Source organism: Opisthorchis viverrini (assembly GCF_000715545.1).
Source record: "Opisthorchis viverrini unplaced genomic scaffold opera_v5_180, whole genome shotgun sequence".
In the NCBI taxonomy this organism is placed as follows: domain Eukaryota; kingdom Metazoa; phylum Platyhelminthes; class Trematoda; order Opisthorchiida; family Opisthorchiidae; genus Opisthorchis; species Opisthorchis viverrini.
The window spans coordinates 929,939-956,700 of record NW_008751837.1 but is presented as its reverse complement, the minus strand read 5'-3'; the positions used below and the strand labels follow the sequence as shown (position 1 = coordinate 956,700).

General features: G+C 43.1%; 1 protein-coding gene across 1 annotated transcript in view; it reads left to right on the top strand.

The window, feature by feature from the left end:
- Nucleotides 1-14,578: 14,578 nt before the first annotated feature.
- Nucleotides 14,579-26,762, top strand: part of T265_07689 (hypothetical protein) — a gene marked incomplete at both ends in the record, with an annotated part of 23,786 nt that continues 11,602 nt past the window's right edge. The window contains 2 exons of the mRNA XM_009173268.1: nucleotides 14,579-15,080; nucleotides 16,963-17,116. Of these exons, the coding sequence (XP_009171532.1) occupies nucleotides 14,648-15,080; nucleotides 16,963-17,116 (587 nt within the window). The remainder of the gene's footprint in view (nucleotides 15,081-16,962; nucleotides 17,117-26,762) is intronic.

Sequence of the window (26,762 nt, the reverse complement as noted above, 5' to 3'; positions counted from 1 at the left end):
CGGAAGTAGAACGATTACTGAACAATCGCCCATTGGTCCCTGTGCTAGATGATCCTGACAACATTGAGGTATTGACCCCGAACCATCTATTGCTACCACAAGTATCATTCGTCCCTATTGACGAAGACCAAGGACTACGGCACCGGTATACTCGGCAGTGGAGACAGAGTCAGTTGATGGCCGACACGTTTTGGCCCGCTGGCTAAGAGAATACCTTCCACTGCTTCAAGCACGACATAAATGGACGACTCTTAGAGGAAACATTAGAGTGGGTGATCTGGTGTTGATACTTGGAGAGCAACACACGCGCGGCACCTGGTCGAGAGGAATGATAACGGCCACTATACCTAGATCGGATTGATGTGTCAGGACGTTCGTGCTCAAGACCCTCGATGGTCTAGTACCCAGAGATATACGGAAGATGTGCATGCTAGAGGGAGTGGGTGAGACATAGGAGTTCGGTCACCGTGGGAGGTGATTGTGGCTGGAGTCAATCGTATCATTTTTGCCTCCCATGGTCGCTTGGGTCCAGTGACAAGTGAGGGTAGTTTAGGAAAGCCAAGCTGGCTTTGGTGGGGTGGTGTAATTTCTTTCCCCAGTCAGATTCACTTATCTGCTGCTGTCTACTACGTCTATCCCATGGACTCTATTTACATTCTTTAACCCCTCTCGAACTTTAACCCTTGGCTTGTCGAACCAGTTTGGTCGGCCATTCTTTACGCGGACTTTTTGACCTATTTGCGTTATCACGTGTTGTACCCAGGCGTGCGTCGCAAACTAGGATCGATTTGCTATCTTCTCCGAGCTTTCTTTGAACTTGCACTACTTCGCGCAACAGTTTAGATGGAAACCCCCATAATTTGAGGTCTGTACCCCTTTTATTACGTATTTTATACATATAGTAACGCATCTTTTGATAAATCTCAAGAATCCAAAATTTTTGGCTTGTGATTTTGCGCGTCACTCAAGTAGGCTCTCCTGAATTCGTCGAATTATTCTACAGCGACTGAAAACAACAAGCGGCCAAAAGTGATCACAATTCCTGGCTGACTAATTATTTACTTCCGGGCCCCGGCTTTCAAATATCTCACGGAAACATTGTCGATATGTATTATTCAGACATCATTTTCATCTTCGAAGAGGAGGAAAAAGCGCAGGTGTTTTTATTGAATTGATCAAAGTCATCCTGTCCTTTGGTATGCACTCTGCATTCATACACGTTTCTACTGTTCAGATAATCTGCAACTGCAATCGAGAGCGACGATCTAACCCAATGATCGAGTAACGGATATTCTGGTTTAATTGTGTCAGATGGTTGACTTTCGGTCACCACCGAGTTTCAGGACGGACTGGCGTCCCAGTCTAGTGGGAAGGAAGCAGGTTGCTCTTGTGTGCGAACTGTTTAACTTTTTTCAGGGATATGATGAAGGAGCACAACAAATTAAAAAATTGTAACGGGTGGATTGACTACTTTAATGTCACCGGCCAGATTTGTGTTCACACATGACGAAGTTCTTTTCCGCTTTCGTACGCATATTTATACAGCAAAATGCAATTAGTATAGTGTAACCTCCAAGTATACACGTTGCGGTTACTAGAGTTACTGCTGGCGCGTATTCCACTGTATGTTTTGTCCGGACAGTGTAGCAGTTTTGGGTTCCTTTTTACTGCCTCAATGGTGCATGGATCCTGCCTGCGCGTCCGAGGCACGTTGATACGAACGATGAGACTTTAAAATTCGGGACATCAAACAAATCGCATACGGTAGGCCAGCCTTTTCCAATGCCTTTGCGCTTTTAGGATTCTAAAGAGCCTAGAACAACCAATAGGTGCAGCACATTTATGTTCCTTTTTTACTGTCTCAGTGTTGTGCGGATTCTACCACCACCACCGTCTCACTGGCTCAGAATTTTCCTCATACATCGTAGTCTGTTGGCTGTATCCCATCTTTGAGCGGTTTGTACTTGCGCACTTTGGGGTAGTTAACCTGACCAACAAACCGTCCAAGAACACATTGTCCTTGGAAAGGCAGATGCGTCACTCTGACATTTTCGAGCATGCCAAACAAAGACTCCTTTAAATTAAAAACACGGATGGCGGTATCACACACGAAAATTGATTTTGGTGGACTTTGAGACATGCCCACTTACCTTGCTGACCGCCGATGCCTAGAGGTTTGCTTATACTATACATCAACTACTGTGACAACACGAATCGCCCACCTCGCGGTGATAGCCTGCAGGCATATTTGTAACGCGATTAGGCTTTCGACTTATTATTTTTGTGTGGTCATTGGCTCTTACAGGGGCACAAAGGCGCAGCCGGAATGGGCGGTATAAAAATGAACCCTTTTATGATGTTGGCCTTTACGGGATGAGAGGCCCGGTTCGTGTGCACCGGTTATCAGAGTGTCCTTTTTTTCGAGTCTAGAGAAAAAAATAAGAGCCGCGAGTTTACGATGTAAAGCACCAGCCAGAAGAAAGAGACGAAGCATGTCTGAGGCACGTTGACACGAATGTTGGGACTTTCGGACTCAAGACCTCAAATGGAGTACATACGTTAGGCCAGTCGACTGGCATGCCTCTGCGTTTCCAGGCTTTGTAAGACCCTGGAACAACCACCAGGGTTTGCCAATCGGCGAAACGAACAATAAGTATTAGAGCACAAATTGATTTATTCGTATTTTGCTTCTCACGTGAATCTTGTATCATTGTACACCAATACTCGGTGTACATGAGTGCGAAATTCCCGTATTACCTCTAAAATCTTTGTAGTTTCTTGGAAAACATGCGATTATCAAAATGTTCAACAAAATCTTACATGAGTAGGTAGCAAACTTAGTAAAATTTCGCAATATGATTGGGAGCAATGAGTCCTGAACCGCGTGCAAGCAGCTCGCATGAGTCGTATTCGTCTGCCCATGTAGCTTGAAGGTGGTACAATTGTAACTGGCAGCCCCAGGTTTCCTCTTGTGTTTGATGATCAGCGTTTAACTTGGCTTCCAACGCTATATATCTGTAGCAGCCCACAGGTACCGACTGCGGATAACCCATTATTTGGTTACTTTGCTGCCTTACGGCTTCGAGGGCACTAGCAAGCACCGTGGTCGAAAAATTCACTCTCTGAGCTTAGGTCATGTAAAATTTATGACAGCTCTTGCATCTTTCACCGGTTTCCTGGAATACTCGGAGTAAACCTGAAATTCTGAAGACCTTACATTGTACCTTCGCACAAATTAACGGGGGATAGTGGATGCTTCTGTCTCGCAGATTTGTATGAATACTCCTAGTGAGGTACAAGGACACATGCTTCCACACGCGTTTATTAAAATTAAATAAAGGGATATATATACCGTAGTTTATATACAGATTTTGCGTAGACAAGTTTGTCATAGGTTACGGCAACTTCCACAAATTGTGGTGGCTACGGAACCGTATACAAAACACTTCAATATTGAGGGAGTAACGTTCGCAGGTAATTGGAGGCATATCCTAATAACAGCCGGTTTCTAGTTGAATATTAACTTCGATAAATCACCTGTTTGACTGAATCGCTTGCACGATGGAGTATTAAAAGTGACAAAGGTATTATTATGTAAAGTGGTAACTGCAGAAACACGATAGATTCCTAGAGATCATGTTCATTCATCAAGTGCCTATCGGCCGTTTCTCTGTGTATACACAAGTAGCAACGCCAAAGCCACCACCATATAGGTAGGACGTGTTTTAATCATGTTCTCTTTACCTACACTTAAAGAGCTTTAGCACGAGTTGTGATCAGTTGTGACCTTGACCTTCTTACGCAGCAAACTTTCGAAATTACTTTGATGCGTGATCCGAAGCTGCGCACAAGGGGACTTTTCCGATACATTGTCTCTGGAGGCAACCAAAACGTAAGCCAAGAATCTTTGTATAGCTGTGCCATTGCTTGACTCCTATTCTATCGAATTATTTGGATTCCCGGATTGAAGTTTCTTTTCGGATACTCGATTAGAATTCTCAGCTTCGGTTACACAGTAATAAAGCGAAAGAGAGTAACAAAATCCATGAATTCTTTCAAGATAGCACACACCATGAACACGGGGTTGATGCTATTACCGCAACCTCGAAGGCAATCTCTGGTTGATTTTTCATTTTAGTGACCTATGATGAGCTCATGAAGGGCTATGTAGGATTTTAATAACAAATATAATCTTACTTTGGATTATGTGCACTGCAATAGATTGCTTAAGTGTTTGTTCCAGTTGCACTCCATCTTCGCCTAAGGTGTAGATTTTTAAAAAATATAACCCCGGCAACTTTATCGGTTTCCACACACAGTTGGCGCGAGTGGTGTTCATTGTCAATGGACACAAATCAGTGATACCTAAAACGCCATCCAGCGACCATGCGTAACTGTATAGTCGCAAATGAGGCATTTATCGTGCAGGTACAATTTGTATGGGGTAAACCAGCAAGAGCTTCTTTACGAGGCTGTGGTAATAGCATCAGCGAAGAAAATCTAGGCTAGTAACACTGAACAAGCATTTGTCAATGTTCAAACGCATGTTTCCAATGGAAATACGTTCAAATCCTGCCCGGAGATGAGCTGTGTACTCAGTTGGGGAGGTGCTAGCGATCAAAATATCGTTTAGATAGGCATATACAAAAGGTAAACCACGTAAAACTTTGTCCATGAAACATTGAAACGTTGGAGCCGCATTTCGAATGCAAAAGGGCATACGCGTTAGTTCGAAAAGACCAAACGGTGTTGTGATGGCAGTTTTGGGGATGTCATCCTGGGCTACGGGTATGTGATAGTATGCACGTACGAGATCGAGTTTGGAGAAAATGTTTGTGTAGCATAAGGTACTTGCGAAATCTTGGATATGTGGGATGGGTTACCTGTCTGGAATAGTGGCGTTATTGAGAGAACGGTAATATCCACAAGGTCTCTAATCACCTTTAAATTTCTTGGGTACCATATATAGAGGCGAGGACCAGTGACTTGATGAAGTACGGATGATGCCGAGTTTGGGCATGTGTTCGAACTCGTGTTTTTCGATTTGCGGCTTACCCGGATGAACTCGGCGGGGGTTGGTATGGAAAGCAGGACCTCATGTCTGTATGTAGTGAAAGACGGTATGAATGACCGGTTGAGTGTACTGACGGAGGAGTAAGGGTTGGAAAATCCTTAAGTATGTCAGCAAAATATTAATCAGGTAAGACAACTCGGATACCAGTGGATGAAGTTGGGGCACTAATTCCGTTGACTGAGAGGGAAGTTAGCGTGTCCAAGAGGCGTTTGTGTCAAACATCGACAGATCGGTTGTAGTGGGTCATGATGTCTGAACCAATAATGGTGTTTGGACGTCGACGAAAAGGATGATCCACTTGAACGCACGTCGCAGTCCGAGGTCAAGTTTGGGGGAGCGTTCGCCTTATGTGGTGATGCGGGTACCATTAGCGGCTCGTAACGAATAAGAAGCAGAATCAGAAAGTGGATTCTTATGTGGTAGCACCCTAACTTTAGTCCCCGTACCTACGAGGAAACGTAGACCATTGACCGATCGGTGATGTGGAAAAGGCGCTAGTTCGCGGAGGGCTACAAACATTCGTCACCGTTTGTGACTGGCAGGGGTGTTAAAGGGGTTGTTAGAACGCAGCTTGGAGGAACAAGCTGGTTGGCATTTACGCGCTTGAGGACCGAAAGTTTTGTGATAACAGCACGAAGAGGGACGGGTACGAGAATGTAGTTTATGTTCGTTGATCTTCAGTCGTTGCAGTCGATCGGTCAAGGTATCAAATGTGGCTCATAGTTGTAAAATGGGAGCAAGTATCGGCTCAAAATCTGTAGAAGTAGTGAGTGAAAGGCGGGAGATTGAGTTTATGGGGTTACTGGGGTAGGTTCCTTGTATTTTATCGGCCATTTGGGATAGCTGCTCCAAGCTGTGATCACCAACGAAAGCACTGATGACCTGGGAAATAGAGGGTGGAAGTTCGTTGAGCCACAGTTGGGCCATGATTTCCACCGTTTGCTCACGGCTGCAGAGGAGACTGCGCATGTGGCGAAGCAGGTGTGACGGCGGTCTGTCACCCAGATCGACTGTGGTGAATACATCCCGTACCATCTTGTTTTCGGACTTTCCTGTCCCACTGATGACGGCCGCTCGAAGGGCGTCATAGGGATTTTCCTTGGGGATATCTTCCAACAGATCTTCAACTTCTGTTGCTACATCACAAGGAAGATGCTGGAGGACGTAAAAGACGGTTGTCTTAAAAAGTGATGCGTCGGGTAGTAAAAACAGCCTATATCTGGTGAAACCATGCCCTGGGATTGCGGAGATTATAGTCTGGTAAACGTATGCAAATTGCATTCCCGACCAAATCCGGTGAATCAGAGGTTGCTTCTATAACGGCTGGGCGAAAGAAAAAAATACGACTGCTTGAGATAGAAAGTTTTGAAATATATATCTAGAAAGACTCGAGCTCACAAAATTTGTAGTTGTCTGGCTATCCAATAAGCTACTTCACCAGGAGTATGTGGCAAAGGAATTAAAATAACAACGCTAGATTGGGTATACAGCAATAAAGACTCACCAATAGTTGTTTTCTTTGAAATGGTTCATCTTCGGCCCAGGTCAGCTAATAAACAATAATCCATTCATGGTGGTACAGGGGTCCTCTTCTGAATAGTCCTCACATATAATAGATTCCAAAGATGGTCTAAAATATTTTGATAACAGCGTTAGCACATGAGACTCGCGAATGACCGCTGTAAGCGCGAGAAAAATCAGAAGGGAGAGAGAGTCGAAACACGTGAACCCGTTTGTACTGCGTGAAAATGTGAAAGTGCGCGTTTTTGTAGTTTTTCTTATTCGAACAAAAAACGATTATGCAATTGAAAAAATACGTAACGTTGATGGAAGTAAAATGGAGGTACAAAACACCACACAATATTCAACTTCTGTTATTTTGCATTATGCAAGTTGCTCGGTGACCCTTTTGCTGGCTTCCAAATCTTCACTAAACTTGACCACCCGTGTTGAAAATATTCAGGCCTCACAAGCACAATATCTTGTGTGGTCGGATGCGCCTTGTTACAATGTAACCTAGAGTGTAACCGGGATACTCCGGTATCATTTCCGGGACTCTAAACATCATTTTGTCCATCTGCACATGTGTCAATCATGAAAACCTCTTGTCATTTAGGAAACAATTACTGATTCTTAGTAGCAAAGCCACTGAAGTTAAATTACCTACGCATGTTGTCCGTAGGTCACGCGGTGAGAATCTTAACTGCAAAGCTTTTGTCGGCTATATTGCACGTCTACTTCTTGAAGTTATCTGTGGACTGAGTGAAAACATAATTAATTTCCCGAAGGTATTTGAGGGGGGCGAGGTGGACTAAGTGGTTAGAGCGCGAATTTACTGGCCGAAAGGTCCGTGGTTCAAACCCGACCTCTGCCACTCGACTTCCCGTGTCTAGGCTTGGGCAACCTGGCAGTATCCCAGCCCTCGTGCCTCCTTCGTGTGGCATGGCAGCTAGGCACCGAAAGGGTGCTACAGCTGGACGAAGTTATTTGAGCTTCAGGAATAACTGTATTTTTCTGCTAGATCACATAATCATCCTGTGCTTTTGACTGTTGGTAACAATACACCAGCAATATATACGGGCACTATACTATCATATAAAAATGAAGAAAGAAAGTATTTGTGGGAAGTGGACATGGAAGGAAACGGCAGAACCTGATTGAATGAAATGCTTAGGCTTTTTACCACATCCAAGCAACTTATTCTGCCATGGTTGAGATAGTCGGTTTGGGTAACTTTACTGAACAGGCGTATAACCAGCTATTGGATTTAACGCCATTAAAAATGTACTTGCTCTCAAATGTGTACGAACATTCTTGTCAAAACGAAACGTCTACCTACATCTTTGAACAACGCTGTGTAGACCCATCTGGTCAACCAGATTTGGTTGGCTCTTGAGCAGAAAGGCATAGTATTGCTTCATCAAAATTGGGAGATCTGAACGCACAGACTATGGCTCAAATTAAGCGGTTCGACAATAGGTAAGGGCAGATAAGAACAGGTTTGACTAAACTGCTAAAGATCTTTTGCTCAGTAATCCATGGGCTGCTTTTTATCATTTATTAGATTTCATGTGTTGTATTTGAGCAGATAACTTAAAGAAGACCTTTACGTTTTGTGCATTTACACCGCAATGGTCTATTTCTATTTCTTGTATTCCCATGTAGTCATAAATCTTTATGTTTATACACAGGCTACAGTTGTCTGTCATCTGAGCAATCATCCAGCCGAACTTCAGAGGTAGAGCGTTTTGCATCCAAATGTGGAGATAACCGTTTTGAGGTCCAGTGAATTCCACGCAATGCTCACAATCTCCAACCACAGAGTTCTGACATCACGTCTAGCCATGTTTATTTCACATTCTACTTGCCATCAGTGTCCTCCGGATAGGCCACTTGTGACACAATGCACGGCAGTGTCCATTGAACTTGTGTAAAATATGCCTTAAAATCAATGCTAATTGGGTAGCACATTTCTTAGGTTTAGCTGGAAAGTCTACTGAAAAAATCTGCAGAGCAAAAATGTGACCAGAATCGACTTGTGTAGTCCAGAACATATGAAATTTAAAAACTAGTCAATTTGACTTCAAGAACTTTCAGCGACAGTCAGCACAACACCACCGTTGCTGCTACGAAAAAAACTGGTAACCAACGCAAGGCTGCACAATCTATTCTCTATCGTCATTGTGTTTTGCATTCAAACTGAATGTGCCACCAAAGCGTGTTTCTGATAAACCGGGACATCCTATCTGCGCACTGAAATCTTGCACTATTACGATGAGATGGTGGTCATTTATAGGTAGAAGGTATCTTTTAGTGAATCGAAGTTACAGCTTTCTGGCGTATAAATGGTATTTTGACCACTGCAAATTTTCATCAGTGAGAAAGCTAGACGGCACTGGAACGTGTATTTACAAGTGAACAGTTCAGCAGTAAGGCATTACCTCACTAAACAAAGCTATCCCGAACCGTTGCAACCCGCTTAAGCAGCTTCATTATCACTCATTTTGTAGTTTGTAGTGTCTTGATAGAAAGAATTCTTAAGCTCAAAGACTGCACTTGAATCCCTCATTCCGGTTTCAGGGATGCGGCAGACGTCAACTCACAGAACATATGGAGTACACGCAAAAGCAGTGTGGTTGGCTATCGACCTGAAACGTCTCACGTTAAAAGATAGATGATCTCAAATAACAGACACGAAACATGCACCATGTCAATTTCAAGGATTCCTGGCTAACATATTTAGAGCTGGGAGCTAGAAAAGTGTAACCGTTAAGTGGGACAGGAAAAGGGCTAATAGATATCAATGAAAATGGAAGCCCTCAGAAGTCCTATGTTTTCGGTCGTCCAGTTCACTGTATGGAGCCGATGAGGCAACTTGGTTGGCTGATGTAGTATGGATGTATCGTATCTGTAAAGTCCACCATTGGTTAAAATGTTTGATTGTAAGGTATCAGTGATTAACTCCAGACTAACTGAGTTGCTCAGATTTTAAAGAACGAATGGATACGTTTGACACAACCCAAAAATCTGAATGGATAAGAGGCTGTTTTTGTCAGACCTCCATTCAGTATACATTGATAGCATCCCAAACTTACAAAAAATAGAATAGGGGCTAAAATTATTACGTTTGGACTACCTTTGTGCATTTGACCACCATGTAGGTTTAACTTCTCTTGAGGATTTTCTGCTAGGCCAAAATACAAAAAATGGGTCCTCTACACATCACGCTATTTTGCCCGTAGACAATATCAGCGCCTCCAACGTTGATGAAACTTTTGGATATTCATGCTATATATTTTTCAGCTGGAATCATCTTCCGATCAAAGTTACAAAAGGCGTCAATTAGTTATTACTATAGGGGACACCTAAATAATACAACGCATGATCGGGAAAAATCTGGCTTTGATAATTACATTATTCTGCTTTTAGTTTACAGCGTTTAAATTTGACAACCGAAATCACCATAAATGGATATGAACGAGTGGATGACCAAAGTTGCAACATAACGTAATGATGATGGGATAATCGTGTTTTGTTTATTTGTTTTAACCAATGCTAAGAACAATAACAAGGCATGAATATTTGTAACGCACTACTCATAAGGTTGCCGGAAATTCGTCGGCCTTATGAATAGTGCAGTACATGTATCGCGATATCTCGAATAACGTACCAATTGAAACATGAGGCGGCCTGGTTCAGGACATTCAGTTGCCTGAAAACATCACAAACGAGAGATTCAGCTAGGTTACAGGTGGGTCTATCGAAAAACCAAATTAATTTGCAAATGAAAGTATTTCGCCAAGGCATCAATATTTTAAATCACCCGAAGGAAGATTGATTTCATGGTTACCTATGCAGATCTAATGGATCAAGTCTATCAATGACTACTGTGTAGAGCAAAAAGACTGGCATACACGCCCATTGTAAAATGCGGATATTTAACTTGAGCTTCCAAGGAAACCCCATTTGGGAAACCGCTAAACTGAGATGTTTCAGGGAAGCGTAAAAATCGACAGTGAACGAAATATGTGAGCGCGCGTAGATAGAATCCCCATGATTGTCTGTAGGTACCAATTACGCTACATGGGCTATTGTATTAGTGAAAAGAAATTTGCCAAGGCATCGTAAGATGTTGTAAAATATAGATCGTGTGGATGCGTACAGTAGAAACATTTTTCATTCACGTCGCAACCAGTCCGGTCTACAAAGGCTACCTACAAGAAAGTCCGGGCCACAGCGTGAACAGCTGATTTTTCCTCGTTGCCTGCTTCCGCGTCTAATATAAAACTGTGATATTCTGCCCGAATAACATAAGTAAGGAATGCCAAAGTATAAATGGTTCCGAATTGGTTCACCGCACATCGAATTTGCACCATCATCGAACTGTGGCTTAGTTTCAGCAGACGGGACTTGGCAGGGGACAACACGCTATTTCCCAAGGTTCAGTCAGCACACATACCTTTGTTGTGAAAGGTAATGCAATTCCTAAAACAGAGAAAACAGCAAAACACCGAAAGTGCATTTTAACTGAAGATTACTCAAAAGGCAGCACAGAATGGTCAAACAGTATGAGACAGGCGGGAGCAGTACCTAAGCACAGCAAAAGTTTATGTATGGTACAAAAAGCCAACATTCAATCTGGTCACACTGAAAATATCCTTGATCCGAAAGTAGTTATTTCAGAATTGCAGGTGAGGGATCATATTCCACAGCCAGTTAACCCAAGTTAAAACTGACAACGGGATAAGACCTGACGAAAGAATTACACCCAGAAAAGATCAGTCTGATTGAGTGAAATAGTCAGTTCGCCTTGCTGTGAAAAGTTAGATCGTTTTCGCATGGTTTTACTACTCTGAGAAAAGGTTTGGCACACGATATGTTCTACATCCTTCAGCTGTTTGTTTAAATTTGGGAACAGGAGCCAAAGTAATATACGTCACTTGCGAATTGAAAGATTACTATATCAAAATTAAGGTTTGTGATTATTTCTGGGCCATTGGACATGCAGCAAACGCTTGAAACAACGACGCAAACACGTTATTTGGTGGCCTATTAATTAGGATTACGACTTGAGTCGGGATGGAAGATTCAGAGGATATATGCCACACATTCTCTGCTACGTATCATCCAAAGCAAGGTGAACAAGGACTTTCTTGCAGTACACAGTTTGGTACACTTGAAGGAATACTTTGTAGGGTTTTTTTACTTAACCAATGATTACTGTTTTCATTGTTTCACGATAAGCTACCGACGACTGGGTAGATCAGTATGTGCCTTTTTTATGTTTTACGACAAAATTCGCTTGTGAAGTTTGCTTTTTAGTATCTAATATTTGTTCTTCCTAGCTTCTTTGGGAAGGTGAAGCATATGTCGTGCTCATTTTTAGTTTATTTGTGTACTAAACGAATGGCTTGAGTAAGAACTACCTAGGAGGGGGGAGAAGGTTCGGAAACCACTGCTTGGTACAACCAAAGGTGTAGTCCAGGGCCACTTACAGAACACATGAAGTTACAAAGGACCTGCAAAATCTGATGGCCGACGAACACGAAAAATTACGGGTTTGACGTGAATCAGATCTTATTGAAAATATTGGGCACCACGTAGTGCACTATGAGGATTTTAAAGTAAAAACAAGGTCAAACGGAGTGTCATTCAGAGATCTTCATTCTGATATCAGTTCTAATCAAAGAGCAAAATCATAACATAGTCCCATTAGAATCATACATACTGATGTTGGCAAAATATTAGGTAGCGTGACATTATTCATGGAGTGGCTAGTCCAATAAAATTTAGTGCCTGTATAAGTTGTTTTAAAATGCACTTATCCGGCTGGAGTCGCACCTGCTAATTTTAATGGTAGTCGGGCTACTAAACCATGGAGTCCAAAGGCAGCGTTACGCAAATTCTATTGACGGCAATGCGTTTGTTGATAAATTGGGCCACTATCAGGGTTTTTTGAAAGAAAGCACCCAAGAAAAATCGATACACGAATCTGTCTCGCCTTACACCGCAGCGCTTACAAACCTCAAATCTCTGCAAGTTGTGAGAAGAACAATTACCCAATATTGCTTTGATCAGCTTTTAATGTTTGTTTATTGATTATTGAGCGGAATCTTGAGAACAGATACAGGGATGCCATCGCTATCCAAAACCCCCAGAAACTACTGCTAAAGATGGTTTACTCTTCACGGAAAAGTTTCACAAATTATGATATATATAGATAATTCCACCTCTGATATCTTACTGCTGTGCACTTGCACAAAGGGTAGAAAATCGTGAACTTATGGACATTGCTAGAGATTTCTTAGGCCATAAAAAAGGTGGCTGAAAAGTACTTATTACAATCCAAATGAATAGGTACGTGTGCGACTTTAGGCCAAATGATATAATAAGAACTGCTTTTGTGTAGTGAACACACTCCAAACGTTTACTAATTTTTCACGGGTAGGTCTTAATTACATACGCAATGCATCAGATTAAAAGCCTAGTCGTTCAGCTTATTCAGCGAAATCTGTCTGACCCTTAATCAACCGCAATGGTGAAGGGCTCTGGATAAAGAGGATTTGTTTTACTGATTTTTTACTACGCTAGCGTTAACACGCTTAAGTGAGGAGATTAATTGATGCAGATTACAATAAAGCAGATGACTGTGTCGCTATGCTATCTGACACACTGCTCAAAAATAGGATTTTTATACCATTCAGTGAATTTCGAACATATGAGGAGACCGGTACTACTAGGACAGAATCAATTAGTGGTATCAAAGCTTACCAGATTGGTTGACAAATCTCGGGGCAGTTAGTTAACGAATCTTGTTTGCCCTTCATGTGGGATGGGCCTCTTGAAGCACACATTGCTTATCTGTTGGGGCAATATTCCAGTTTTTAGCGTATTTTTATCAATTTGTTGCTACGAACAGTCATGAAAAAGATTTACAAATTATTTGGCCTGGCTGTATAAAGATACCGCAACAAAACAACCTTCCAAAACGTTTGTTTATTGTAGTTGAACAGTGTGGTATCACAACATAGCGAGCGTACCTTTATTTCAATAAAGGCGTGACGGCTCAGCAGTTAAGAGCGCAAATTTACTGACCGGAAGATCCGTGGTTTGAACCCGACCTTTGCATCTCAACTTCTGCCTAGGTTTGGGCAACCTGACAGTATCCCAGCCCTCGTGCTTCCTTCGGGTGGCATGGCAGCTAGGCAGCTGCAGCTGAATAAGCTAGATTTTTTATTTCAGTTCAAAAATTATGGTTTATGATTTGCTTTCATAGGAAACAAGGAGCAAATTTGTTTGAGCAGCTAACACAAGAAGCATAAAATCTCATAATGAGGGACAAACAAAGGCATTTTCCCTAGCTAGAGGGCCTCCTTACTGCGATACACCATAAGAGGTTTATTTGTAATAATTAATTATAAGCTACGTAAAAATTATAAGATGACGGTAATTGCAAATGCTGCAAATGTCTGAAATTGCTCCCATGAAATTCCTATGGAAACAGATATTTTGCACCTGTCGATGGTTTACATGCATGCAAACGGCGTTCCACTCCACAACATGTAGAGGTAGTCATACCATTATTCATGAAGCCCTCTACCTAAAGCGAGACTCTTCTTATCCAAAGGTGGCATGGTTTGAAGAAATTCGCCCTGTAGTGACTCTTGTAACCCCTCCAGAAGGGACATTCCCTACTAAGCAAATTACTCCTCAATAGGTTTTCAGAGCTGCTTCCCTAAGGAATTCGGCCAATCTTATCTGAGGGTTCACTATGATGCTTTGAGTGATGTAATAGAGGAGGTGAACTGTGCACCTAAGATTGGACATGTATACTTTTATAACGCTTAGACAATTGACAAGTGAAGTATGTGAAGTGTATTGGGCAACACCAGGAGCGCGCTGCCAAAAGCATCTGGCAGTGGGTTACAGACCATTATACGCCATTATACGCCTCGCATATGTCTAATACAGTGGTTCTAAACCGTATACTTATTATTTTTTAAGCGGAGACAATGGACGCGCGCACTTCTTATTCTGACAAACGGAATCAGCGATGCAACCATTATAGCTGACATGCAAGAAACGGACTACGAAACACTCGACATTCCGGACACTAAGCTCACTGTGCCACTGAAACAATTCCGTTTATGTCATAAAAAAGTGCTTCCAGAAGACGGCTACACGTCAAAGCATCTTGCAGGCAAACAGCTGAGGTGTGCAAAACTAATCCAAACACCTCTGTTTCGAATACACTTGTCTTCGCGTATTTTGTTTGCCAAGAAACACATGTGGATAGGATTCACTAACAGATGCGAACAAGAACTTTGGTACATAACACTTCACACATTGATTACTCGGCGAACGCAACATGTACAATGCTTAAAGAGCAGTGAATCGGGATCGCCGCTGCACTGGGATATATCTCAACCGTCTGAATTGGATTTTCTAGCGTCAGCCCTTCCATGTATGCTGGATAATGAAGTTTATGAGAGTACTTCAGTCACTGGTGAGTCCTTTACTGCTATTAAGAATAAACGGCCTTATATTTTAGTCTTTTATTCAAGATTTTAGTTGGTTATTGCTCAACTTGCCCAACACCTAATGGTTAAAGGGAAACGTTTTCAAAATGACCACTCCTCATGAGCCAATAGGTGTAATATCTTACATGTGTTTAGCTTTATGAGTCATTAGGACGCCACTACAATGTCCAGAACAAGTAATCAGTCTCCGTTACAACTGATGGTGGTTCAACATACGGGCGATGCATAATGCGTACCTTGCCATAAAAGTTCGGACATTACCATCATCATCATCAGCATCAACAGCATTACATCAGTGTTCAACACCGATGCTTCACTGCCAAATCTGGGTTGATGCACAAGCAGGTTAACTCGTTCGCAATTGCTTAATGGTCAATATACATTCTGGTAAGTCACTCCTGCTAAGTTAGTCTACGGATTTTAGAGAGGATAGTTATGCAGCTGGTCTACTGGTTTGCAAATGTAGTCTTCCATGCAACTTTCTATCGTATAATCTAGTGTTTCCGAACTACCTGGAGTTCTCATATAGAGGGAAATGTTACTCAGTGGAAGTACCTGCAATTCTTCAGCATGAATTGTTGAAATACTCCACCACAACACAGCTAGAGGAGTGTACAATACATCCGTTTGCTACACCATTTAAGATCTTTTATCCAACACGTCGTTTTTAATTGTGCGTGAACCCCCCTTATATATTCGTACTACCAAAGTGACAAGGTAATGGTATCCATTGGCCGTCGTTGAGCATGCGTAGCAAATATTTTCACTGTACCCGGCGTCACGAGACTCAGCTAGCAAAAAAGTGATTGTTACTGGACTATCACGATCTGGCAAAAAGTGGGTAGTTGGAGATGCAGTGGTACTATTGCAACATTAGATACTTTATCGACATTTCTCCCATTTTAATGCTTAATTGTCAAACATTCGCCACCACTAACTCGTTGAATAAATGCGGACTACATAGGGACACATGCATCTGCAAATTGAGTCATAAGCATTTGTTGCGGTTTGGTATTGATCCAGGTATTTTTTGCATCAGCGAGTGGCTGCCATTCTGATCATAACGAATTTCTATTCAGCCAGACACCTTGTTGCAGACCAGGCGATTTTTACTGATTCTTCTAAACTTTAGGCTCCTGAAATCCCATTTTTGATCGAGTTTACCAACTCCATTCAGCACGCTACCGAGCCGTTAACTTGTGTTTTGATCTGAAGAAAACATATTCAATAACATCTCAGTATTATCTGGCTACTGTTTCTGGACAATGTCATTTCAGCTAGAAGAAATTCCAAATAAATACGGTAGAATTAAGTTGACTGATATGCCATCCATCGAAGCCATTTCCAAATGGAACTCCTCGGCATATTTGAGATGATGCAAAACCTATCGTGTGATTTTTCACGCAACGTTGTGGTTTGTAACAAATGCGAAATATATTTGGACCGATGATAAATCTAGAAGACTTACAAGAAAGCTTTTGAACGATTTGCACTCGTAATGGTATGTGGAGCAACCAGTTTGTATGAAATTAAGACATTCCATAGAGTGAGTTATAACGTTTGCTAATTTGGGCTTGAAACATCTAATTCATCGATCAACTGCGATGCGATAAAGACTGATCACCCTTTGTTGTAATAAGGCGGCAAGAAAATACAGCAGCTCGTTTAGTCAGAGTTGCGAAGGCCGTGTAAGAAAGATTTCCGCTCAAAAACTGCCCAAAATCTTACGGCTAAACGCATAAGGTTAGCTGTGTATTCCAGATCCACGAGATTTTTGCTCCTAGTAGTGACAGTGTAAGGGAACAATAAACTTTTTATTAATTGATTAACGGGGTGTTACGTTTTTAGATGCTTACGAAGTTTCAGTCATCCAGACGGAAAAAGCGCGAGAACTGGGAATTTCCGGAAGATATCTCCTAAAAATTACTCCAATGGCTTTTGAACTTCTCGATCCCTTATATCACGCCACCATTCAAGTTTGGCCCCTACGTTATGTGCGCAAGTAAGTATCTTCGTTTTGCATCTTATTCTCGATCACGGTTGATGAATATAGCTACTCGCTTCTCTCATTCAACATCCTGAAACCACCATGTCGACTTCGTGGATACAGCACGAGCAAATATCATCCAACTGTATTCCACCAAGAAGGTATTTATGCATAGAAAAGCGGTTCCAGATCTTCTTACCTCAAAAAAGGACAACCCTGCCGATTTGGACATAGAAATAAGGTGGCTTGCGTGATTCGAAAAACCATTGTTTTAAAGTGTGTGGAAACCTGGAAACCTAGAGAATGGTTCTGTTAAATATATTGTTTATTTTTTAAGGATATGGTCATAAATACAAAAAGTAAATCCGAGCGATAGGTATGGAAGGGTGAGCAGTAGAATCCAGAATAAAACGAGGGCAGCACCCAACTCAAAGGCGTGCCACCAACAGTTTCGGTCAGACAAGATAATTTCCAACGTATGAAGAACTAATTGGTATGAAAACACACATGTACTAACCAGCAACTGAAGAAAGTACAAAATAAATCCTCTCCAAGGTGCGGTAAGCACTAGCACGGTCAAGACTTGTTTGCAAATCAGGCACAAAGTGTCCGTCATACTGGGTCGTGTGTGAAAGACTATGACTAGAATGAACACCCAACCCGATATACCACGCATAACGGTGTCGTAAGTACGCAGAGAGCCCGAAATGGCGAATAGGCACAAGGACTTAGGAAGTTCAAGCCCAATATCAGCCTTGGCGGATTGAGGAAAGCAGATTCCTCTATATGAAACGATAATTAGTTGGTGGACTAAAACGTGGATGTCACAATAGATTGCACGTAAGATTGGAGAGATTGGGAGTGAACGTTCTGCTAGTCCCCCTGCAACCAGATTAAGATGAGCACTGTCAGGTTGGCCACAGTTTCCCCGACAGAACTTCGCGTAGCCACGATGACCAGATCGGGAACTTCTAACTTTCGTCTCAAGCGGGGTGCACCGGAGCTGGATACTGCAAATAAGCATCAGAGGAAAAACTCGTTCTGGAGATAAAAGCCATCTGGTAATGCGAAGCGATCAATTCTCGTAAACGGCAACCGTCAAAGCTACTGCTTAGACCATCGCTCCAAGCAGCCACTGGCTTTTCCTGGGTGTTTACGCCTGCCTCTTGGACCAGGATCGGAAGGTTGAAGTCCTGAACATTCTTACCAACTGCGGAATCACTGACCACATTGCGTCACACTTGGCACTGCGCAGAGAGCTTTTCCATACGAGCTGTCCGCTGCGTCGGGATGGTTTCACCAAGACTTTGGATTCTAATTCCCCCTTGTTACTTACTAGCGTGAATGTAGCTGATCGGGGTCTCCTCCGTTATACGTAGCCAGCCACAAATAGATTGCTCGGTATATTCGTCCAATATTTTGAGGATGCTTTGGTGGACTTGGTTAAGCATGTGCCAGTATGTAGGCTCGATATCAAGTGGTTTCTTATGATCTCCATTATTTGATGCTGCACCAACGAGGCACTCGTCACCTCATCAAGCAGTTTCCACAGCCACCGTCGGTGGGTACAGACTCCTTCCCCCTTGTAAGTAAAGGGGCTGGTTAAATATGTCACGGTGTCTGTCAGACCCAGAGGATCGATGGGTTTCTCGCTGAAGCAAAAAGTTCGTCTGAGATCTCCGTCGCTCGATGTTTTCTTTCCCCACAGATCACCATTGCTTTCGTCTTTCTAACATTGATCTTCATAACAACTCTTCTCAGTTCGGCTGCAGCAGCTAAGAGCTTCTCTTCAGGGCATGCCTCATTTTCTGCGCACAGGACCCAGCAAAGGGAACTGGGACTAATATTACAGTTGTGGCATCAACAATCCATTACTACGATGATCAATATTGGGAAGAGTAGATTACCACACCTCAAACTTATGTGACAGCTGACCTCGGAATTGGGTAAAACTGCTAGAGTATTCTCATAGGACCGTGCGATGTATCGAACTAGGTGTGACGGTACTTCAACAGCCTCGGAAGTTTTGATAATCATGTCATGCGAAACCGAATCAAACGCTTTCGAGATATCAAAGAAGGCCAAGCTGAGGCATATATGAAACGATAATTAGTTGGTGGACTAAAACGTGGATGTCACAATAGATTGCACGTAAGATTGGAGAGATTGGGAGTGAACGTTCTGCTAGTCCCCCTGCAACCAGATTAAGATGAGCACTGTCAGGTTGGCCACAGTTTCCCCGACAGAACTTCGCGTAGCCACGATGACCAGATCGGGAACTTCTAACTTTCGTCTCAAGCGGGGTGCACCGGAGCTGGATACTGCAAATAAGCATCAGAGGAAAAACTCGTTCTGGAGATAAAAGCCATCTGGTAATGCGAAGCGATCAATTCTCGTAAACGGCAACCGTCAAAGCTACTGCTTAGACCATCGCTCCAAGCAGCCACTGGCTTTTCCTGGGTGTTTACGCCTGCCTCTTGGACCAGGATCGGAAGGTTGAAGTCCTGAACATTCTTACCAACTGCGGAATCACTGACCACATTGCGTCACACTTGGCACTGCGCAGAGAGCTTTTCCATACGAGCTGTCCGCTGCGTCGGGATGGTTTCACCAAGACTTTGGATTCTAATTCCCCCTTGTTACTTACTAGCGTGAATGTAGCTGATCGGGGTCTCCTCCGTTATACGTAGCCAGCCACAAATAGATTGCTCGGTATATTCGTCCAATATTTTGAGGATGCTTTGGTGGACTTGGTTAAGCATGTGCCAGTATGTAGGCTCGATATCAAGTGGTTTCTTATGATCTCCATTATTTGATGCTGCACCAACGAGGCACTCGTCACCTCATCAAGCAGTTTCCACAGCCACCGTCGGTGGGTACAGACTCCTTCCCCCTTGTAAGTAAAGGGGCTGGTTAAATATGTCACGGTGTCTGTCAGACCCAGAGGATCGATGGGTTTCTCGCTGAAGCAAAAAGTTCGTCTGAGATCTCCGTCGCTCGATGTTTTCTTTCCCCACAGATCACCATTGCTTTCGTCTTTCTAACATTGATCTTCATAACAACTCTTCTCAGTTCGGCTGCAGCAGCTAAGAGCTTCTCTTCAGGGCATGCCTCATTTTCTGCGCACAGGACCCAGCAAAGGGAACTGGGACTAATATTACAGTTGTGGCATCAACAATCCATTACTACGATGATCAATATTGGGAAGAGTAGATTACCACACCTCAAACTTATGTGACAGCTGACCTCGGAATTGGGTAAAACTGCTAGAGTATTCTCATAGGACCGTGCGATGTATCGAACTAGGTGTGACGGTACTTCAACAGCCTCGGAAGTTTTGATAATCATGTCATGCGAAACCGAATCAAACGCTTTCGAGATATCAAAGAAGGCCAAGCTGAGGCAGTCTTTGAGGACTGATGAAGGGGGGTGTGTAACACCGATGTTGAATCCAAATAACCGTCTCGATAAAGAGGTGCAAACTGGATTGAGGGCAGTTGCGGTTCCACCATAATCATAGATAGCATGACGTCAGTGTTTAGCACCGATGGTCCATTGCCGTACAAGTCTCATTGTGAAAGAAAAAATATAGGTGGACAGGGAAGGGACTTAGTGCTAGCTTACTACAATTGTTCCGTGGTGCCTACACTCTAGACACTCATTTAGGTAATATGGACAGAAACTAACAACACGAACGCCATTGTCAAAAATTAGCGGCCATATCTTTCAGCTTCTCCAACCAGTCGCTCTGGAGACCGCGCAGTTGCAGTCTACGTCTCCAGCGATCAGCACCTTATAAAACCATCGAACAAGAATGGATGACACGGAGATTGATCTCAGTTGATCCGATGAAGTTGGATGTGGGACCTTCGGAAATAAAGTAATACGAGCACGATGTAGCTGCGGCAGACAACTCCAGATGATAACGGGAATTTGAAACACCAAGCAAGGGCGCTGGTACTGGACCAACAAATCATCTTTGACGTGAGCCTGTCCAGATCTGGGGACGATCGTAAGGCCAACAGCCTCACCTGTATTGGACTCGATCAAACTCCAATCCGATGGTGGCACTGCGCGAATAGGCTGGTTATCCAAGTGTTTTGGAAGAGACAGCATCTGTTTTCAGTATTACTTGGCGTCCAGAGATAGACCACAGTTACTTTTTATCAGGAAGGTCAGCTTCCTGAAAGCAACCACTGAATGCCCGAAATCTACCGAGACTCTCAGGTCCGCTAGATGTTAACCAGATAGACAACGCCCCCTCAATATGCAGCGCGTCACAGCCTTGTATCAAACCCAGACAGCGCGAGTGAGCGTTGATCAAGGTCCGACGACGCCCCTGCAATATGCAGCACGTCGCAGCCAGACCGTGTGCGTCAGCATTGGACCAAGTTCAGATAGTGTCCTTCCAATAAAAAGCTTGAGGCCGTTGTACTTTTCGCACTCGCACGCACTCGCGCTCTCGCACCCACTTTGTTGGAATATAGCTATTGTGTTCCCTTCCGTGAGCCTTTTTCTCTCCGACACTAGGCATTGGAGCAGGTCAGCAGCAGATACCACAGGCCGGCGAATCAGCAGATATAACACTTTTGCATGGATTCTTCCACGACCAATCGAGCACAGCAGACGCTGTATCTTTCTGTCCTTGGTGGTCTGGACGGCGGCATAGTTGGCTCAGCGGATCTGCTTTCGGTTGACCGGCAACCAATGGACTATCTGACTACGGAGCCGGGAGACAGGATTCCTCGTGTGTGGAAATGTCTTGTAGGTCCAGGAGTGACAGGACTTGCTGCACTTGCTGCTGCTCATGATACCAACCTGCAACCTCCGGGAATATTCCAGGTCAACACTAGCAAGCTAACTGTCAGCATGGGATTCCAAGACGGCGTAATCTACGGTTTTTTAAACCAGGTGGTATAGTCATCCGCTCCAGACGAATAGGCCGCTGTTTGACTGATGATTTGGTTAGATGATGAATCGCCTAAATTTGCTTGTTAGCACACACGTAACCGGGTTATGACGTTGATAGCCGATAGACCAGGAAAATTTTGCTCCGGTTCACTAACAGCTGGTCTGCGTGTCACAAGTCGGGCCCAAGAGTGATTATGACTCTTTCTAAGACCAGCGGACACTGGAAGTCTTCACTCGGCCAAGCATATCTTCACTATGCTGGGGTGTGCAGGCTGGCGGTATTAACTCAGGCCAATCTTCGTCGGAACTAGGCGGGGACAATCGGCTCAGGTCAATGGGTAACTATGTTCGTGCCATACTTTCATGGAGGTGAACTTGACGATGGGCTACCAAGCAAGGATTCGATTTGCATCACTCGCCGCATTCCCTAAGAATCTCTCCCGTGTACTGATTGTAAGTGATGCAGAGTCGCTAGGTTATTCCTGTTGTACAATGTCTATCACTGAAACCAAACAGGGAAGTTAGCTCTGTTCTGAGAGCCTTCTACTTGAATAACTGCGTGCAACTGATAGTGAAACGCTAGTCAAGGCTTCGAGCCTATAGTCTCCTCTTTTTATGTGCGTTTTAGAGTAGCCATCAAGCATGGATGTTAACGTCGTTAAGCCTTATAGAGTTGTTTCCTTATTTAGATAAAAGTGGCACGATTTTCACTTGATGAAACCCAATCACAGCCATTTTAGAGCGTACTGGAAGCTTCTAAAACGGCTATTAAAACATACCGTAAAATGTATATCTAAATCAGTGAAATTTTGATAGTTATTGCGGATATTTGTGACAAAAAATTGTGCTGAATTCTGGGGTAATATGAAGCATTCCATACAATCTGAGTTTTGGTTGGTGCTAGCAGGAAACCTCCCTTGTACCAAAGATTTGTTGCACTGAGTTCGTTTACCATGTTTCGTCTTGCTGCTTTTGTGTCATGTTATAATAAGAAAAAGGAAGAACAATCATGCTCTTCCCATAAAAAGCACCACCTAGTAAGGAGCACTCCAGTGCGAATTTTGAAAACGATTTATTTTAGCTAGGGTAATACGTGTCTCACACCAGAACTTACCTGAATATAACCGCATGAGCTAATCTAGTCCCCCACTCTTTAACGCTAGGATACGTTCTGACAATATTTTTCTTCTCATGTAGCATGCATGCATTTGTAAAAGATGTCTGATCGTACTTAGTCTAAAATCACGAAACATTTTAATTTTTTGGAACTTATGATACATCCTCTAATGTATTATTTATTTTAGTAAATCCTCTACGACCAATTCCATACCGAATGCATAAAACTCAAAAGGATAGGTGGAATAAAAGGAAATATGTTTAAACGCTATACTGTATGAAGCGCATAATTCACTAGCTTGAGTATTCAGTTGGAAGTCTCTATTAATTTTGGTAACTTTGCAATTCCAAATATTCCGTGATTAACTATATAAATCCATTCCGTTTATTCAACCCAGGCAGCGCTGTTGGCCGTCGGTTTCACCTTCATAGATTTAGTGGAAAATTTCAAGACAAAAACTGACAACTGTAATTTGTATCACACATTGAACGGTTTAGCCACTTAAGACTGTGAAGATTTTATTGCTCTAAAAGAACTATTAACAGTATAGCAGGCGCGACATGGCGGACATGTCGTGTGATCGTCACGCCCTAATGACAGCTATTCTGAAGTTCATTACTGAAATGGTTGGGAAGACTCACTTTCTCACCTCACTGATGTCATATGATTCTAGTAAATAAGGAGTATATTTCGCTAACCTGGTGCAGTTTGGTTTCAAGTAGAACATAAGGTTGATGGAACCTCGATAACTGCGCCTACCTGATGAGCCCCATGATGGCAAAACCTGTCGTGGGCTGTCTACCTGGTGCAGTTGGTTTCAAGTAGAACATAAGGTTGATGGAACCTCGATAACTGCGCCTACCTGATGAGCCCCATGATGGCAAAACCTGTCGTGGGCTGTCTACGAATTGTCAGCAATCTTATGAGTAGTGCAGGACGAATATAAATGCACCGTGTTACCTCGAATATCGTAGCGACTGAACCATGAAGTGGCCTGGTTTCAGCACATTCAGTCGCCTGGAAACATCACAAACGAGCGATTAAGCTGGGTTTCGGGTGAGTCTCCCGAAAAACCAAATAAGTTTGCAAATGAGTGTATATTCGCTAACAAACAAGGTTCATTTTTTTATTCGATAATTCACAAAAATGCCCACCCAGTCATTTTTATCGGCTTCACAGTACCTTCATTAGTGCTCTTAGCATATGATCAATATTCTATTGCGTAGCACCTCTTCTCTACGCAAAGTGTGCACCTCATCACCTTAAAACACAGTCTTCATAATCCCAAGTCCCCGATGAGTATCGAAGTTAACCTTAAACGCTGAAAAAACACTTCGCCTTGGCAGGCAGTCATTAAAGACCTTACTCTTTCGTCTCATCGTTCCGAAATAAGTGGATATCTCAGAGCTGTGGTGTAGATAAGAGTTGAGTTTTTACGATTCCACCAAAGTCAAGATTTTCATTATCCTAATATTAAAGAATGCAAAAATGGAATAATATATTCCACAGCACACAGAGACCGATTAGAGTAAGCCCAATCAAGTCCTATGTATAATAACTTTATCTAGATACCTTAGGCTCTAATCATTTTCATTTTACTGTTCCCAGAGAGCTCATGAATGAAAAGAATTAAAAATATGACTATATTTTTTCACGTGCTCTACCGAAGGACGCAGTGTGCGGTTTGCTTAAACATTCTGAGAAGCCTGAACTGGTCGCATTTTGAGGATACCATACTGAGAGCTAGTATGGCTATAAAACTGTGAGCAAGATAGCAATTAGGTAGCCTTCCACGCCCAAAGCCTACCTGTCGGAAGTTAAGTCATGGACTAAGATGGAAGAATATGGTTTGTTAGAGTTTCAAAAAACACAGAGATTTGCATTATTTGCTTCAGGGTTGTGGCTCACCGTTTGGTGCTCCTCTCGATTGACTGCTTTTGGTGGCAGTAGTGTTTGGAAAACGAACGTATCGTATAGAACGCCTGTAGCTAAATCGCTTGCCGGAGTTTTTACTGACAGCACCCATTTGCATCTTATTAGCATCGCCTCTACCAGTTGTGTGTGGACTTGGATGTGCGTGTATCCAAATTAGAATATGTGACAACAGCTCCCGTGCTCGGAAAGTCGTAGCAGATGCTGAACGTCTTGTTGTGGAAGCCAAGTTGGCGAATTAGATTATATGCGTGTAATACAAAATTCAGATAATGGAGCGTACTGCAATTCCAGCGGAAACGAACTGTTGTTTGCACTGTCTCCATTCCATTTTATTGTCCTATCTTTCTTTGACTGCTTCTTATGTTATCGGTCATTCATCTCAATAAAGTTGTATGAAGGCTCCAAAAAATCAACTTTAAGCATAGAAATTTTCTGACGAACGCCACCAACAAGCTTTAGCAATGCCACTTTTTTCTATAGGCTTCATCAGTGCGCTTAGTTTATGGCCTTAAAACGCACATCATGCCAAGCGATCTGCTCTGTTGTTTCATTCAAACCCTGCCATAATCATCTCGTTAATTTGGTTCATCATGCAGTTTTTGAGTTCATTTCCGCATAAAATAATCTGCGGACCCTGCGATCGATTACCAGTAATTATTTCAATATATCCTTACACTATGGATGTATTCGCAGATTGATCCGCCCTAAAAAACATCACAAGATATCTTTAAAACCATCATGATCAGAGGACAAGCCATTTGAAATTTTGTTGACAGTTTACGTGGAAGTGAAAGGTAGTGATACTACTGCTTCGTAAAAGGTCTGCACTTATTAGTGCACAGGTAGTGATAGCCATAATACAAATCAGAAGGTGAATGTGCACTAATAGAAGTTTTTAACATGGTTGCGACACGTATAAAATAAATACAATGTGAAATGGGAGCAAGTCAAAAAGGAACTTATCGTATGTGAGAGTCCCTTGGTGAAAGTCCTGACGGTGGTAACGTGTTTTCTCCGCAGTTTGGCTGCTACACGTGTTCCATGGTTGTCCGTGGACTTGTGGAGAGGTTGACGTCCTGCTCCCTGCGCGCGCGCGAGTCTGTGTTTTGACTGGGTTCGGTTTGCCTTTATGTAGGTCCCAGTGCGTGTATGTGGGCGCGTCGGCACATGAGTGGTTGCTACGCTGACTAGGCGGTGCGGACAATCGATGTCCGATGAGTCAGCTTAATGCGACGTGTTTGTGCGTATGAGAAAAAGACAAGCCTCACGATCCAGTGAGCGGCTGAGCTGAACAGTCAAGTATGTGGGTGACTGGGTCGCTACACGCTCAACAGCCACTCTAACCCAGTATTGGCCGAATGTCGGTAGCTAATGCCGCATCCAGAAGGCGTCAGAATTTCCAGAAAGTTGTCGCCGCTTACATCGTACACAGGAAGTGTTGTACAATTATTCTTGACTTCGTTTTGGGTTTTAATTTACCCTGCCGTCAGGGCGCCCCCAGACAGAAGAAAAAGTACACGTGCAGAGAGTGACGCATCCCCAAGGTCACCATGGGTTCGACACGTCCGGAAAGTAGGTGAGTTGGCGGCTCCCACGAACCACGGCTCCCACGAAACACGGCTCCCACCTAACATGGCTTAGCAACAGACGACCAGCGTAGTGGGCCTGAGAATGTTCACGACCGGAACACCACCATTG